The sequence below is a fragment of the Gymnogyps californianus genome, chromosome 13 (genome assembly GCF_018139145.2).
Source record: "Gymnogyps californianus isolate 813 chromosome 13, ASM1813914v2, whole genome shotgun sequence".
Lineage (NCBI taxonomy): Eukaryota > Metazoa > Chordata > Aves > Accipitriformes > Cathartidae > Gymnogyps > Gymnogyps californianus.
In genome coordinates this window covers 16,420,221-16,433,956 of record NC_059483.1, presented here as the reverse complement: position 1 = coordinate 16,433,956, position 13,736 = coordinate 16,420,221, and the positions used below count along the sequence as shown (strand labels likewise).

Genomic DNA, 13,736 nt, shown 5'->3' with positions numbered 1-13,736 from the left:
GTAGCTGTCATATAAATAACATACAAATACCAAATCAGAGTTTAGACGTACCAGTATGTATTCTTCAGGTCCATACTTGTGTCAAAACTATAAAAAGAACTAATAATTCTCCTGAGCTTATTTAAATGTTGTTATAATTAATCTTCTAAGGCATCACATCTACAGCATAATTTGGGTAAGTAAAGAAATTAAACAAATGTTCATTGATATTTTTTTAAAGAACTGAATAAGCCATAAACTTTCAGTGTTGAAACCTACGTGATCTGGCAGCTGCAAAAAGGACTCTGCTGTTTAATGAATGACTGAATCATAACTTATTTCCTTACATTTTACAGGTAAATGATGCAATAGGATGTGAATGGCCATGGATCTATTTTGTTAGTCTTATCATCCTTGGCTCATTTTTCGTACTTAACCTGGTTCTTGGTGTACTTAGTGGGTAAGCAGTTGAGTTAACATTGTGTATGCTACTGCTACTTGTAAGATGGCCTCTGCATTTACTCAAGCTTCTCAGCGATGGCTTTTTTGCATGCACTTGAGATTCTTATGTCATCCTACCAGTGTTTGCTCTTCTGACTGAACTGTGTGATTCTAGTGCCTGTGTGTGTCTGACATCATGTTCACCATGCTTGCCAAAAATATTCATTAAATGAGGCACTAATCTCCTTATTCTATGATATTCCAGCAGGGAGAAACATTATTTTGCACACAGAGATGGGTGGTGCACTTGTACAAGTATTCTCCCCTATAGTTATAGACAAGTGTCCTTTTCTGAAAGCCCAACTTTTGCTTTTGTTCAAATATCCATAAAGTAATTGAAGTGTTGTGTTTATCAGTCACATTGCAAAATATTTTTAATGGATGCTTCAAGATCTGTCCTACAGAAAGAGTATGACTAGGTTACCTTGACACAAGTGTTCAGTGCTTCCTGTACTGTACAGCTGTGTACTGCTGTGACAATCTGCACCAGCAAGCTGATACATTTATCAATAATCAAGTATCAATTTAATATACTTGTCAGTGGGAGGTTGTCACAGCTTTTTGTTGGTTTGTATACTCCAGACTCCAGCCAAGAACTAAAGTAGTGTCAGTTGTAGCTGTATAATGTGGTTTAAAACTGTAGTTTATGGCAACAGTTTGCAAGGTTTTCTTCTTACAGAGCCCCCTTACTGGGGTTACAACTCCACTTCCTTTGCCGTTTCCTGGTTTCTAGCACGCTTGAGCTTGGGAAACTCCAGTTTATGGTAAAGATATTTTCTGATAAATAAATAAAAGATCCTTCTAGCATTTTGAATACTCAAAGAAAATTATTATAATTGTATGTATTAGCTTTTAGTTATACAACAAACGATATTGTTCTGGCAATCTTAGGCAAACTGTGCCATCTGTGTTAGCCAACAGAATAATTTCTCTTGCATAGAAAGCAGCCTGACACCATCGTTGATGGTGTCATCAGACTGCTGATTGTGTGCGCAGCCCTATTCACGGCTTTGCCATGTTGTACATTAGATTTGAAAGGAATTATAGTGCATTATTATATTCCTGGAAATCAGGCAATCAAACAAAATTTCCAATTGCCGATATAACTGTTACAAGAGCATTTTTATCTGAGTGGTTTTACAATGTGTTTGGTAAAATCGTAAGTCATTTACCTGTGATAGATTACTGTTGCACACAGAAAACTAGGGAAAGCATAGTTTTACCTTACTGTCAGAATCACTTTACAAAGCAAATGTTTAAATGCTAAGAGGTAGTGCTGAAAACACATTGCTGATTTTTAGATTTAATCTCTTCCTTCTAAGACCTACCCTGTAAAGTCTGATTTATAGTTGTATCAGCTTTGTTTTATTCAGGGACAAAGGTGTAAATTGTTGCAAAACTAAGGGCCTAGTTTTCATGTCACAGCCACACTGCACAAACAAAATAAGAAAGAAAAGGACAGATAAATGAGGGTAGTTGAGATGTAATTTATTTCTTCTTTTGATACCGTTACCTAATGTTGCTGTGTGACTAGACTTCCCACTGAAGTCATTAGAGGATTAGGTTTTCACAGTTCCTTTCCCTGGCCCTTAAGAAGGTCATAAGCAGCAATTAGTTTTCTTCCTGTTGTGTGAAGGTGTCCTGTGGTAACAGTTAACTAAATATTCCCCTTTTCCCTTGCATGACTTGAATTGTTATTTGTTTCAGATTTTTATATTTTTAAAAATAAGTTGTGGGGAAAGTAATGCCAGATTCGGTATTTTTGTTGCACATGCTCATTTCTACTGACGCCTCGGAAATTTAGAGACACCCTCACAGTTAAGCTTTAAATTTGATTTAATACATTTAAAATACTTTATAAGGCTTGCAACATTATGATATGTATATTTGTTGGAATATGGAGTTGTTCTTTAGCTGCTGTTACAATACAGGGGGAAGAGGTGTCCCCTTGTCCTTGGGTTCCATTCTGCAGACAAGAAATCACCACTGATTTCTGGGTATTGCTTGATCTGTAGAGCTCTAATACTCTTCAGAACCCTTACTGGCTTGCCTTCGATTTCCAGCGAACAGAAATGGCAGTGTCAAGTGTGATGTGAACTCTCCCCAAATTCATAAAGTCATTCATACCTAAATTTATTTTCTGCCATAGTGTCACCTAACTGCAGTGTCACTTGAGTGCTCGGGGTGCTTGATGAATTGTTTGAATCCATGTTTGCACTAAATATGTGAAAGAGCCTTCCTAACACTCCAGTTTTTTGTTTTCTGTGCTGAAGAAAATGATACTAGTGAACTGAGACGTGATACATAAATATCACCAATGATTGATGTTGAGAGCGGAAGGAGAAAGGAAAAGAGAGTATTCCTAAAAGATACCTATCATACCAAACTAATGTTTGGTACATAAGTGAAGAAAATGTCTTGGCATATTTGTTTGAAACTCTGACAAGGGCCAGTGTAGAATGCTGTTACGCTGATTTATTTTGAACACTACATGCCATTTGTATATAAATAATAAATATTTTTCACATATTGTCTATTTAGGCCTACCTGTCTAAATTTTATGGGTAAAAATGATGTACTAGAAAAATCCTATGGATGTGTTTGTATTCCTTAGTAGAAAGCTAATATTTTTCATTCTGAGCGAGCCATTGAATATGTAACATACGCATTCTTTTTTTTAAGAGTTACTAGCTTTTATGTTTTATGCTCTTCAAACCATAGCATGAAACTGGTTTATGATAAATCTACAAAGAAAGTTAAATTTTACTAAACCAATCAAACTTCAAGAATGCAAAAATTATGCCAACTTACTTGAAAAGCATGGCTTTGCATACAGATTTTGGAAGTGGAATCTGAATGCCTAATACACCTTTTCTGTATGAAAGTGTTACTTCCTGTAATATCAAGTTATGCTGTGTACATTTAAATCTGTCTGCTGTTTTAATCTGTTTGCAGTTATAAAATATTCATTCATTCTCTTTGCACTCCTTTGTTACTCTGTGACCATCTGCCCCTTTGTATTTCTGTAATGCCTCTTGTGCACTGCATGTTTGATGTATTTAGATACTGTACAAATGGATGAGAATGATGATTTGGGAGATCTTTTGTTTTACATCTAGCCATTTCTGAAGGTGAGTATTTCCTGGTGATCCATGTCAGTTTTGCCTGCTGAAGGTGACATTCTTAAAAATAGAGTTCATGTTTTTAATAGCAGATGTGTAAATTAATAGAAATAATGTGTGTGTGAAATCTGCATGTGGTAAATATTTTAATTCTGCATGGAAGCTGACTGTGGAGATTTTTTCCTAAATATTCCCTTGAATAACAAGGATGGAGAGAATTCATAGGCTTGAGGTAATTCAGCTTTTTCAAAATACGCTATTTTTTATTCTGTATTAGACACTAGTATTATTCACATTATTCTCAAAGTGAATTCTCAATTGAAAAGCTATTTCAGTTTGCAGGACTCTACAGGAAAAGGCATTCTAGAAAAAGACTGCAGATTAGGTTTTAGAAATGGCTGCAGATCCAGCTCAGGCTCTAGTTCCATCTCAGAAATTACAGAACCAGCTTTAAAAAAGACACCAGAAATGGTTCCAGCTCCAGCAATGACCTGTACAAATTGTCCTAGACCTGGCTCTAGAGATGCTCTCCAGAAATGGGCTCTAGATTCAGCTTTAGAAAGGGATCATGAGATAAACACCTCTAGAGCGGCTCTAGTAAAGGCCTCTACAAAGAGCTCCAGAAAGGGCTATGGGAAAGGGCTCCAGAACATGTTCTAAATCCATCTCCAATAAATGGCTGGGCAATTGAACCTAGATCCAGCTCTGGAAAAGACCTCAAGAAATGGCCCTAGTCTCACTCTGGGAAAAGGCTCTAAAATTGGCCTAAGATCTAGTTCTGGAAAGTGCTCTAGAAGCGGCTCTAGAGCCAACTATAGATGTGGCTCTAGGAAAGGGCTCTAGCGATGGCTTTTGGTCCAACTTCAACAGAAGGCTCTGAAGAAGGCTGTAGCTCTGGCCTGAGAACAGACTTGACAAACAGCTCCTCCCTAAACATATTAGAAAAAATTGACTCTAGATCCAGCTCCAGAAATGTATCTGGAATTGTGTTTGGAAGAGTGGTTCAAAACATGTGCAAGTTGGTAATTTCAGTGAATTTCTTAGGAATCTAGCCAGACACCTGGAACTGTCAGCTGATCTTTCACAATAAGACTGCATTTTTAAATAAGGGAATGGGTTCAAGTCTGTAAGAGATACCAGAGTACCTTTTTTCCTTTGTGACAATTCCTCTGGTTATGATGCAAGGATTAAGCAGTGCATCTTTGGGGCAACTTCACACTTGATGGAATGGCACAGAAATTGCCACTGAGGAGCTGCCCAGCAATTCTAGCTCTGTGAAGGGTGGTGGACTGCTTCAAGAGCCTGCTTTTACGTGTAGCTTTGTTTACACACAGTGTGTATAACAGGCGTAAACTGGACCTGTGTTCTCTGAAGTCATGCAACACTAGGCGCAGAAATTGGGAGCTGAGGACAGGCCTCCTCCAGATATTCCAGGATAAAAGACCGGGGCATACCATGACTATTGGTGCAAGAGACAGTGAGCTGAAATTAGAAATTTAAGTTAGAAATGATAAAGTTAAGGTTATTAGAAAGTTAACAAATAAAGCTAAACCTTAAAAAAAAGTAAGGGAACTGAGAGATACTCATCCACCCTGAAAGTACCTTTAAAAGTGTGTTGAAAGTTAAAATAAATATGCCAGTAATTCAGCATACATTAAACTGTTTTACTATGAACAGAGAAAATAATAAATTATAAAACTTCATAACTTATTTATCAAGAGGCATGGCTTTTAATGATGCATGATAATCTGTTCCTGAAGATAGTCCTTATCATTAGGGGATGGTTTCCGCTGACGGCATTTTCTGCTCAAGGCATTAGTATTTCTTTGGGTAGCCATGGGAACAAATAAGACCTCTCAAATGCACTTTAATAAATCTCTCTAAGTTGAATTTATTGCCTTGCTGAAGGACAGCAAAGCATAAGCTTTGACATGTCCTTACATACATCCTCCTACATGCAAGTCTTGCAGGTTACTAAGAGAATGTTAATTTTTTCCATTTCTTTCCCACAGTATTATTAGCAATGTATGTACATAATGATTCTAAAAGCTAAGGGTATGTACTCATCCATGCTAATCTCATGGCAGTATCTGTCAATTAATGTCATGTAAAATATGTTGGCACAGATAGGCTTATACACCTAAGAACTGTTGTCTACAGTCTATATGGAACACATCGTAGAAAAAGATGTTTGAATAATGATGCACTAAATAGAAAACGGCAGTGAACTGTCATCCATAGTCTTTCAGCAAAAGAGAAATGAACTGGTTTTGACAGTGTTCCTTTTCACAGCAGAGGGAAGGCCTAGTAAAAAAAAAAGTTATGGATAAAAATTTAACTCCCTCACACAGACAAACAGAATATACATTCAAAAAGAGGAAGGGAACTTCAGCTCTAGATTTCAGCAGGTTGTGAGCTAAAACAATTCGTTTGATTACTGTGTGGCTGGTAAAAATAAAACTCAAACACAAATAGATACAAACCAAGGAAATATTATCCTTGATTGATCAATCGAATATACTAACAATAAATAATCAGCAAATACTTTCAGCTGTATACAGCAGTAACTCTAACCAACTGCTTTAGACACAGACCACTAAAGTCAATGGGAGTAGTTCAGTACTCTTGAGTAAGAGCTTGAAGGGAACTGATTTTATTTCAGTCCTGTTTGAACTTATCACACCATGGCTTCTTAGGGATTAGTCCTGTGAGATGCTTGCTGATGAGCTCCTGGCAGGTAACAAACCACATCAGTTTCAAAAACTGTGTTGACAGTGCACATCGTGATGGTGGGGTGAATAGACTCTGGGGTATGGTCCTACGCTCAGTACTGCCAGTTCTTCCTCTAAGAAATCCAATGTGTCCTGAGCCAAACAGGTCTCTACTCAGGACAGAATGAGCACATCTTGATATGCAGATATAATAACAGTCTGAAACATCAGATCTCAATTTTGTTGCTCTATCAAATTGTTCCCTATCTTGCTGTTCCCACAGATGATCCCATTGCATTCATGTGCACTGTGGCACAAGGATGCTATACAGGGCCTCTGCTACACAGAGGTTGTGCTGGAGCTGTTGCATATACATTTTGTCAATTGCTAATGAACTATAGAGAAGTAACTATGGGTAGATAATACCAGTTTGCATTTCCTCATCAAGAACCCAATGCTCCTTGCTCAAGAAAAATTCCTGCTAGAATTTTTGTGCTGCAGAAATAATTCTACAGTGTTCAGCCTATGAGTTTTTATTATTTCTAAAAGAAGGGGTAACAATGATGTATACAAATCTCCAGTAATTAAAGATGTGATGTTACTTAACCTTTTTATGTCTCTCTACATCTGTTACACATTACACCCAGCTGTGAGCTGTTGTCCATGCTTATCTGTACAGTTAAAGCAGTTTGAGTTCTCTGATTTGATTCTGCTGTTTTGTTGGTTGGTATGGTTACCACTCTGTGAAACCTTTTTTGTGAGTCTGGTGGCCAACACTGTACTCCTGTGAGTACATTTTTGTTATTATGTGACTGTTCTCTGTGAATAAATGAGAGTCTAGGATGTCTGCGTGACAGTTCTACATATAGCATTAGCCTAACACTTTCCACGTACCAGACCCTGTGTGCAGTAAGTTGCATACTCCAGTAGATGAATTCTCTCTCTCACTGCGTTTGCAGTGACACAAAAGAGCAGTAATATGGCCAACGAAAAATTAGTCTACTGGTTTATGCTTAGACATTGAAGGCAACTGTTTATTTCCTATCATCAATGCCTAGTGATGCACAGGAGATACAGCAACACTCCTGTTGCTGCACAAGCCCCCTTATGAAAAGTGTCTAGCCTTTAGCATGGAAGAACTTTCAGCTGATAGGAGGCCAGTATAGGTGTCTCCTTAGTTGTTATGTCTGTGAATTACAGAGAGAAGGGAGAGTATACCAGATACTCACATTTAAACAAATTGTTGTCTTAGGATTTTTGGTTAATATGACCTTCCCTCAAATTAAGGTGTGAGAACTAGAGAGCTGTGATTGAGTCCCAGTAGGTACTCCCTGCTGCTACCTCCACCCTGTTGCATCCAGCCATTCACGGCTGATGCATGCCAGCAGAAGTTATTTCGCTCTGAAGAAGGGAAAACCTGGCATGAAAATGATTGCCCCAGACTATTGAAGCATGAACTCAAAACCTGCATTTTATATGCTTCTGCCTCAGCAACCATTGATGATGGTGTTGTGCCTAAACAGAGAACTGAGATCATCTTTCTGCAAGGAGACAAGGAATTTTTGGGTAATAGAAATAAAACTTGCATTTTATATAGTAGCTTAGTTATCACTAAAAATAAGTTAGATTATGTAGGTGAGTATATAATGCTTTGTTTTGCAAGTGATGTCTCCTTTCTGCTGCAGGTGCAATTGACTGAGTTATTTACACTATGGCTGCTATTTGAAGCTTTACTCAGTTTACAGGATATTGTCATATGCTGCGATTTTTAGTCATATTTAACTAGATCAAAATTAGGCTGGCTAAGGCTGGGTCGTCTGATTTATTTGCATTTGCAGTGAAATCAAACACTGAATTGCCTCCTTCTAGGTAGCAATAGCCTGTTTTGAAGAAAAGATATTTTTGAAGGCAAACAGGTAATTATACAAGGTGGTGTTATACAAGTTATGCAGGTGTGCTTCATAAGATTCTTGAGAAGTACAGATTTGCAAAAAGCTCTAGCCCTGCTAGCCTAAAGTCTTAATTTTGAAGCATATTATCCTTCAAAATATGAGACAGTAGGAAGCTTGGCTTTTTCTCGTTGTTGAAATTAGGACAAAAACATGTTCATTTAGTCCTATGCTTTATGAAAACTACTTAAATCCATTTTATTTTTAAACTGAAATTTTATGGGCAATAGGCCTGATTTTCATTTCACATATACTGGTGTCAAATTAGAGTAGTGCCTCAGGATTTTTCAGTTTGCAACTTGGGCGGAGACTGATTTAAATCACATTTGAGTGGAGAGACCCTTATGAATGCTAGCATAGTCACAACAGCCCTTTGAATACAATTTTTGTCGGTTCAGTCAATGAACAATCTGCCCCCTTCTCCCCCCCCCCCCCCATACACTTTCACATGCCAGATCCAGGTCACTGTCATTTTATCAAACCAGAATGAAATACGTATTTTGAAGTTAGCACAGGCATTTGTGAAACCAAGTATTTACAGAGCTTAAGTCCATTTACCACAATTAATGTGTCACTTCCTAAGCCTGTCAACTTCATGGGCTTCTGGACTGCGTACTGGGTTGATGACAGTCAGGGAGGCCAGTTCAGTACCTATGCTGCCTGTGTAGCCAAAAGCTTTTTCTTTCTGCCCTGGACCCAGCCTACTCTCTCCATAGCCATGAAATGCTGCACGAGCAGCTGTCTTATTCCTGCTTCCAGGAGATCAGCCAAGGTCTACATATCTTTGTCTAAATATTCAAATATCTTGTTGTCTTTGTCAGAAGCTTTAAAGAGCCAATGTGTCTCCCTCATCTCACCCCCATCATCTTTTTCAAATAACTTCCTGTTTCTTGGAAAAAAAAGTTTTTGTTCTGCTAACAGGAAACTCATTAAATTCCAGTTCCATTTAATTCCACTTTCTTTTTCATGGTATTTCAGTAAAAGGAATACATACATATGTGTGTCTGAGGGATGTCACTTCATTGTGACTGTGATAGAAAAAAAATACCATAAAGCCAGATTCATCCCTCCCCTAAAGAAAATGCAGTCTTCTCAGGTGTTATACTTCCTTACAAACAATCAAGTTTTAAAAATAAAAGTAAAATAATCATGGAAATTAAGCACCATTGCATCTCCCCCTATGGATAAATTGCAGCAGCATTTAACAAGACAATGTCTAACTTCTGTGCTGTATTAAAGGGAAAGGTCATAGTTAGCTGTGTATATAAAAAACTGTGTTTAATTCTCTGCGTGCAGCCATTTTAATGTAAAGTCAAAGTTAAAAGGTGGCTCAGTCATGGGTGAAGTGCTGTTGAAAGTATCAGCCTTGCCAACTGTTTCATTTTTAAATGATTTCTTTCACTTCACTCCATATAATAAAGCAGCTTTCATTTTACTTTACCCACACACATCACATATCCTTCACCCTAATGAAAAACACCCGAAGGACTTAACTGAACAAAGCATGAATACTTAGTAAAAGCTAGCATGGCTTGTTACTTCTGATTTCATACTATGCCGTGATAGCTCTTGTTTTAAAGATACTGCCTATGGAATCAGTGTCACGAGTGTGTTGCCTCAATCAGATGTAAAGGATGGTCTCTTTGATACTCTCTCTGAGAGAAGCTTAAACCCAACATTCCATAAACTAAACAATTTCTTATAGGCTTGTGACATCTTCTGCCAAAACAATGAAATATTTTTGTTTCGTTTTGTTTTTTCTAAAAAGCAATTATCCCTCAGAGAGATCTGTTGAGTGCTCTCTTTGAGGAGCATTTTTGTGAAGAGGTGGCCTTTTGAAGGACCTCGTCCTTGGATGCTAGGTGAAAGGTAGCAAATGCAAAGCAAGCACTGGCATTCTTCAGCTTCATTACAGTGCCATCAGATGGAACAGGATGATCTCCACCTGCCAAACCAAATTTTTGTTGAATTAAGTCCTCAACTGTAAAAGGTGTAGTGCCTGCCTCTTAGCTTTTGCAACAGAAAGATTTTTGGGTTCTGCAACATAACATTAAAAAAAATATGAAATCTGTATAGTTGCGTGTAAAAAGATTAACTCTTAAATTTACTAATGTCAAAGCAGAAATTTAGTGTTTAGAAGATGTGTTTGAAGACTGCAAATGAAACAATAAAAGAAACCTGGAGAGATTATATCTTTGCAATTCCAAATAAGTGATGTCCATCACCAAACTGAAATAATATGTTGAAAAATTATGAGACTTTCTATTATTCTGCTATATTTTGTTAGCAGGGCAACATCATATTGATAATTGTGTTCACCTAGTTAAAATATTTTGCAAGTCTTACACTAATTTCCTAACATTTTTCCACTGGAAAAAGGATATTATTGAGTGCTTTAATAAATTTCACCTTGAGAATGTATTAATTAGGGAATATTTTCAAGTGAAAGTTCACAATAAATAAAGGGGTTGCAAATTCGTAGTAATTGAAATTACTATAGCCATTTTTTAGGTTTAATTTCAGCCCTATTGTAAGATAAACAGGTCAGAACAAGCTTGATTTTAAATACTGAATCGGTACATTGTTACAATACCATTCAAAAGATGCTTACCTACCTCTAATCGTACATGTTGATACTCGGATAAATTGGAAAATGTTTGATCCTTCTAGTGAAGGGAGTTACATGTTTGGAGCTGTGTATCACACCAAATGTTGTAATAATGTCAGCGTATGAAAAGTCATGGTGCAAGAATTTACTTGGTAATTGTCTTGAGTCATAGATCATTAAGGAAATCATAGATTCACGGGGCAATTTAGGTTGGAAGAGACCTCAGTAGGCCGTTTTATCCAACTTCCTCCTCACAGAGCATGACTTAATTACTTAATTACCGTTCCTTGATAATTTAGGGATTGACCCAAATCACGAACTAAACTAGACAGTCAAATACATTATCTTGAGAGTAGGGCAATGAGACAGAGGATTCAATTTATATAAACAGATGCATTTCTGATCTGTGAGAACAGGCTTTCTAGGTTCTGTTACAGAAAGCAAAAGGGCAAAACATCCAGATCTCCAACAGCGCAGGTGTCTATGCGTGTTGTAATTAAGAGAGAGCCTGTAAGTGGAATTCAGTGAACCATGCACTGAAATAAGTGTGTTTGGACACGGCTGATAAACTGTGGCTGGAAGAGGAAGGATTTTAGAAACAGTTGCCCGAATTTCCTTTTCCCATGTGGGAAGAGTCAAGAATACTGCTTAATTTTCAATTAAATCATAAAAGCTCTGAAAGTTTTGATGTAGTGCAATAGGGATTTGCCATGACTTCTTTGCACCACTGTCTTGTTTTCAAAGAAACTCTCAAATCTTTGCTGTAGTTTATTCAGTTCATTTTCTATGTCAGTATGTTATTCTGCAATGTCAAGACCTAGGTCGAAATGCCTGGGAGTTTGGAAATCAGTATTTTTTTCTTCTTTATCTGAATTCGATAGAGAATTTTCCAAGGAAAGAGAAAAAGCCAAGGCCCGAGGGGACTTTCAGAAGCTACGTGAAAAACAGCAGCTTGAAGAAGATCTGAAGGGATATTTGGACTGGATTACACAGGCAGAAGACATTGACCCTGAGAATGATGAAGAGGTTGACGAAGAAGGCAAGCGGAACAGTACGTGTTCTTTACTCTGTACTGCTTCTGTGTGGGACAGTTTGACTGCTTTTAAGGGTGTTACACTGGGGTGAATACAGCCTATCTGATGTTGCTTTCTGATTACCAGTTTGCAAAAGTGTTCGTTAGCAGAGCATTCATGTCCGTTAATATGTTGATATTTAGTCATGGAAGATAATTTAGAATCTTAAAACAAAATTCTGCTCTGAGCTGTCCACATACAAATCATTGTCTGCACTCAATCACTACTGAGACTTAAAAACTTTGCTTTGTGTTCTGTAAAAAGTGCATATAAGCTGAGTACCAATAAGTATTATCATAAATTCTTAGTCAAGAAGAATGTGTGTTTGCCTGTAGGTGCGTGCAATAGAAATAATAATAATATAAAAGGCTTAAAAAATATGGCCAAAACTACAGTCAAGAAATAACCTTGTGCTAATAGTGAGGATTTTTTTGAGTTTTGAAGTAGGGAGATGATGTTCTGGATCTTCTATATAAAATCTTTTTTACTAGATGTGTTAACTGAGTGTGAAATAAATGAAATCTTGTGGGATTTTTGTTTGACACTAAGAAATATAATTATCACTTATAATGTATTTATTTGACAGTATAGTGTATTATGGGAAAGGTAATTTATGCTATAGTGGCCTTCTAGTGCTTCTGACCTGAGTCCTAACATAAAGGAACAAGTTAGTTTCATGATACTGCAAGAACTGTAAAAGTTATAATCAATTTCTCTATGTCAGAAACTTTGAGTAACAGTAGTATTTTAATGTCATAATTTGGTAGAGGTTATTTTACCCTCTTAGCCATGTTTACATGGTAGCGGTTAAAATTTTCATGAGAACTTTTAGTGCTGTACATAAATGAGAACATGGATTCAGGATGTGGTTTATGATTTAATACTAAAAATAAGATTAAAGTCCAAATTTCAGTATGTATACTAACGCTAAATAGCACCTTATTATTTATGTGATACTCTGGAAAGTCATGATATTTATTCATTTACATACCATTGACTATATATAAGAAAATGCATCTACAAGTGGTTTGTCAAAGGCAACTCAGAATATTATTTTCTGTGTTGAAATAATACATTATTACCGTTCTTTTTCTTCTAGTGCTGCTAATTTATTGTGAACTGTTCTTTTAAACCATAGTACATTTCAGAAGTAGTAAAATAGTGAAAATTACGTGGTTTGATATTGAAGTATCTGTTTTTAAACTTATCTCTGTACTGCACATAGTTAAGTTTTTAAAAATCTTTATATTTTTGAGTTTCAGAATTTTATTAGTCCTTTAGTTCGCCATAAAAGCAGGGTATGAATCTCTGTTACTGACTGGAAGGAAATGGTGATTTTATGAGAGGCTGGAAGGCAACTTGTGGGTTGATGTTGATGCCAGCATCACCCAGAATGGAATGTCTATATGAAAATCTGTAGCATAGAGTTTTTATCTAGAGCAGAGCAAAAAAGTCAAAGAGTTCACTATACTTTGTTATTGCTACTAATGTTGCACGGAAGGAATACATAAACTGTGGGTTTGAGTATCAGTATAAAATCCTAAGACTGAGAAGTAAAAGATTGCACATTTTATGGAGTAAATACATTTTGTAAAAGACTGCCATGCCGAATTGTAGGTGATGCTGAATTTGCACAGAGCGTTGGACAACCATGTTGTCAGCTATGGTGCTGATGGACTTGGTTTGCAAGCCTGCAGGTGAAATCCCAGGAACGTTCTGCATCCTGTTCACATTGGTAATTTGTTAATATGCTGCAAAAGAACCGTTTGCTCCAGCATTCCTTAAACAGCTTC

At 36.9% G+C, this 13,736-nt stretch overlaps 1 protein-coding gene across 1 annotated transcript in view; it reads left to right on the top strand.

Annotated features, from left to right (window-relative positions):
• CACNA1D (calcium voltage-gated channel subunit alpha1 D) overlaps nucleotides 1–13,736 on the top strand; it is a 200,442-nt gene that overhangs the window by 92,523 nt on the left and 94,183 nt on the right. Inside the window, exons 8-9 of the mRNA XM_050904926.1 lie at nucleotides 336–439; nucleotides 11,752–11,921. Coding sequence (XP_050760883.1) covers nucleotides 336–439; nucleotides 11,752–11,921 — 274 coding nt within the window. The remainder of the gene's footprint in view (nucleotides 1–335; nucleotides 440–11,751; nucleotides 11,922–13,736) is intronic.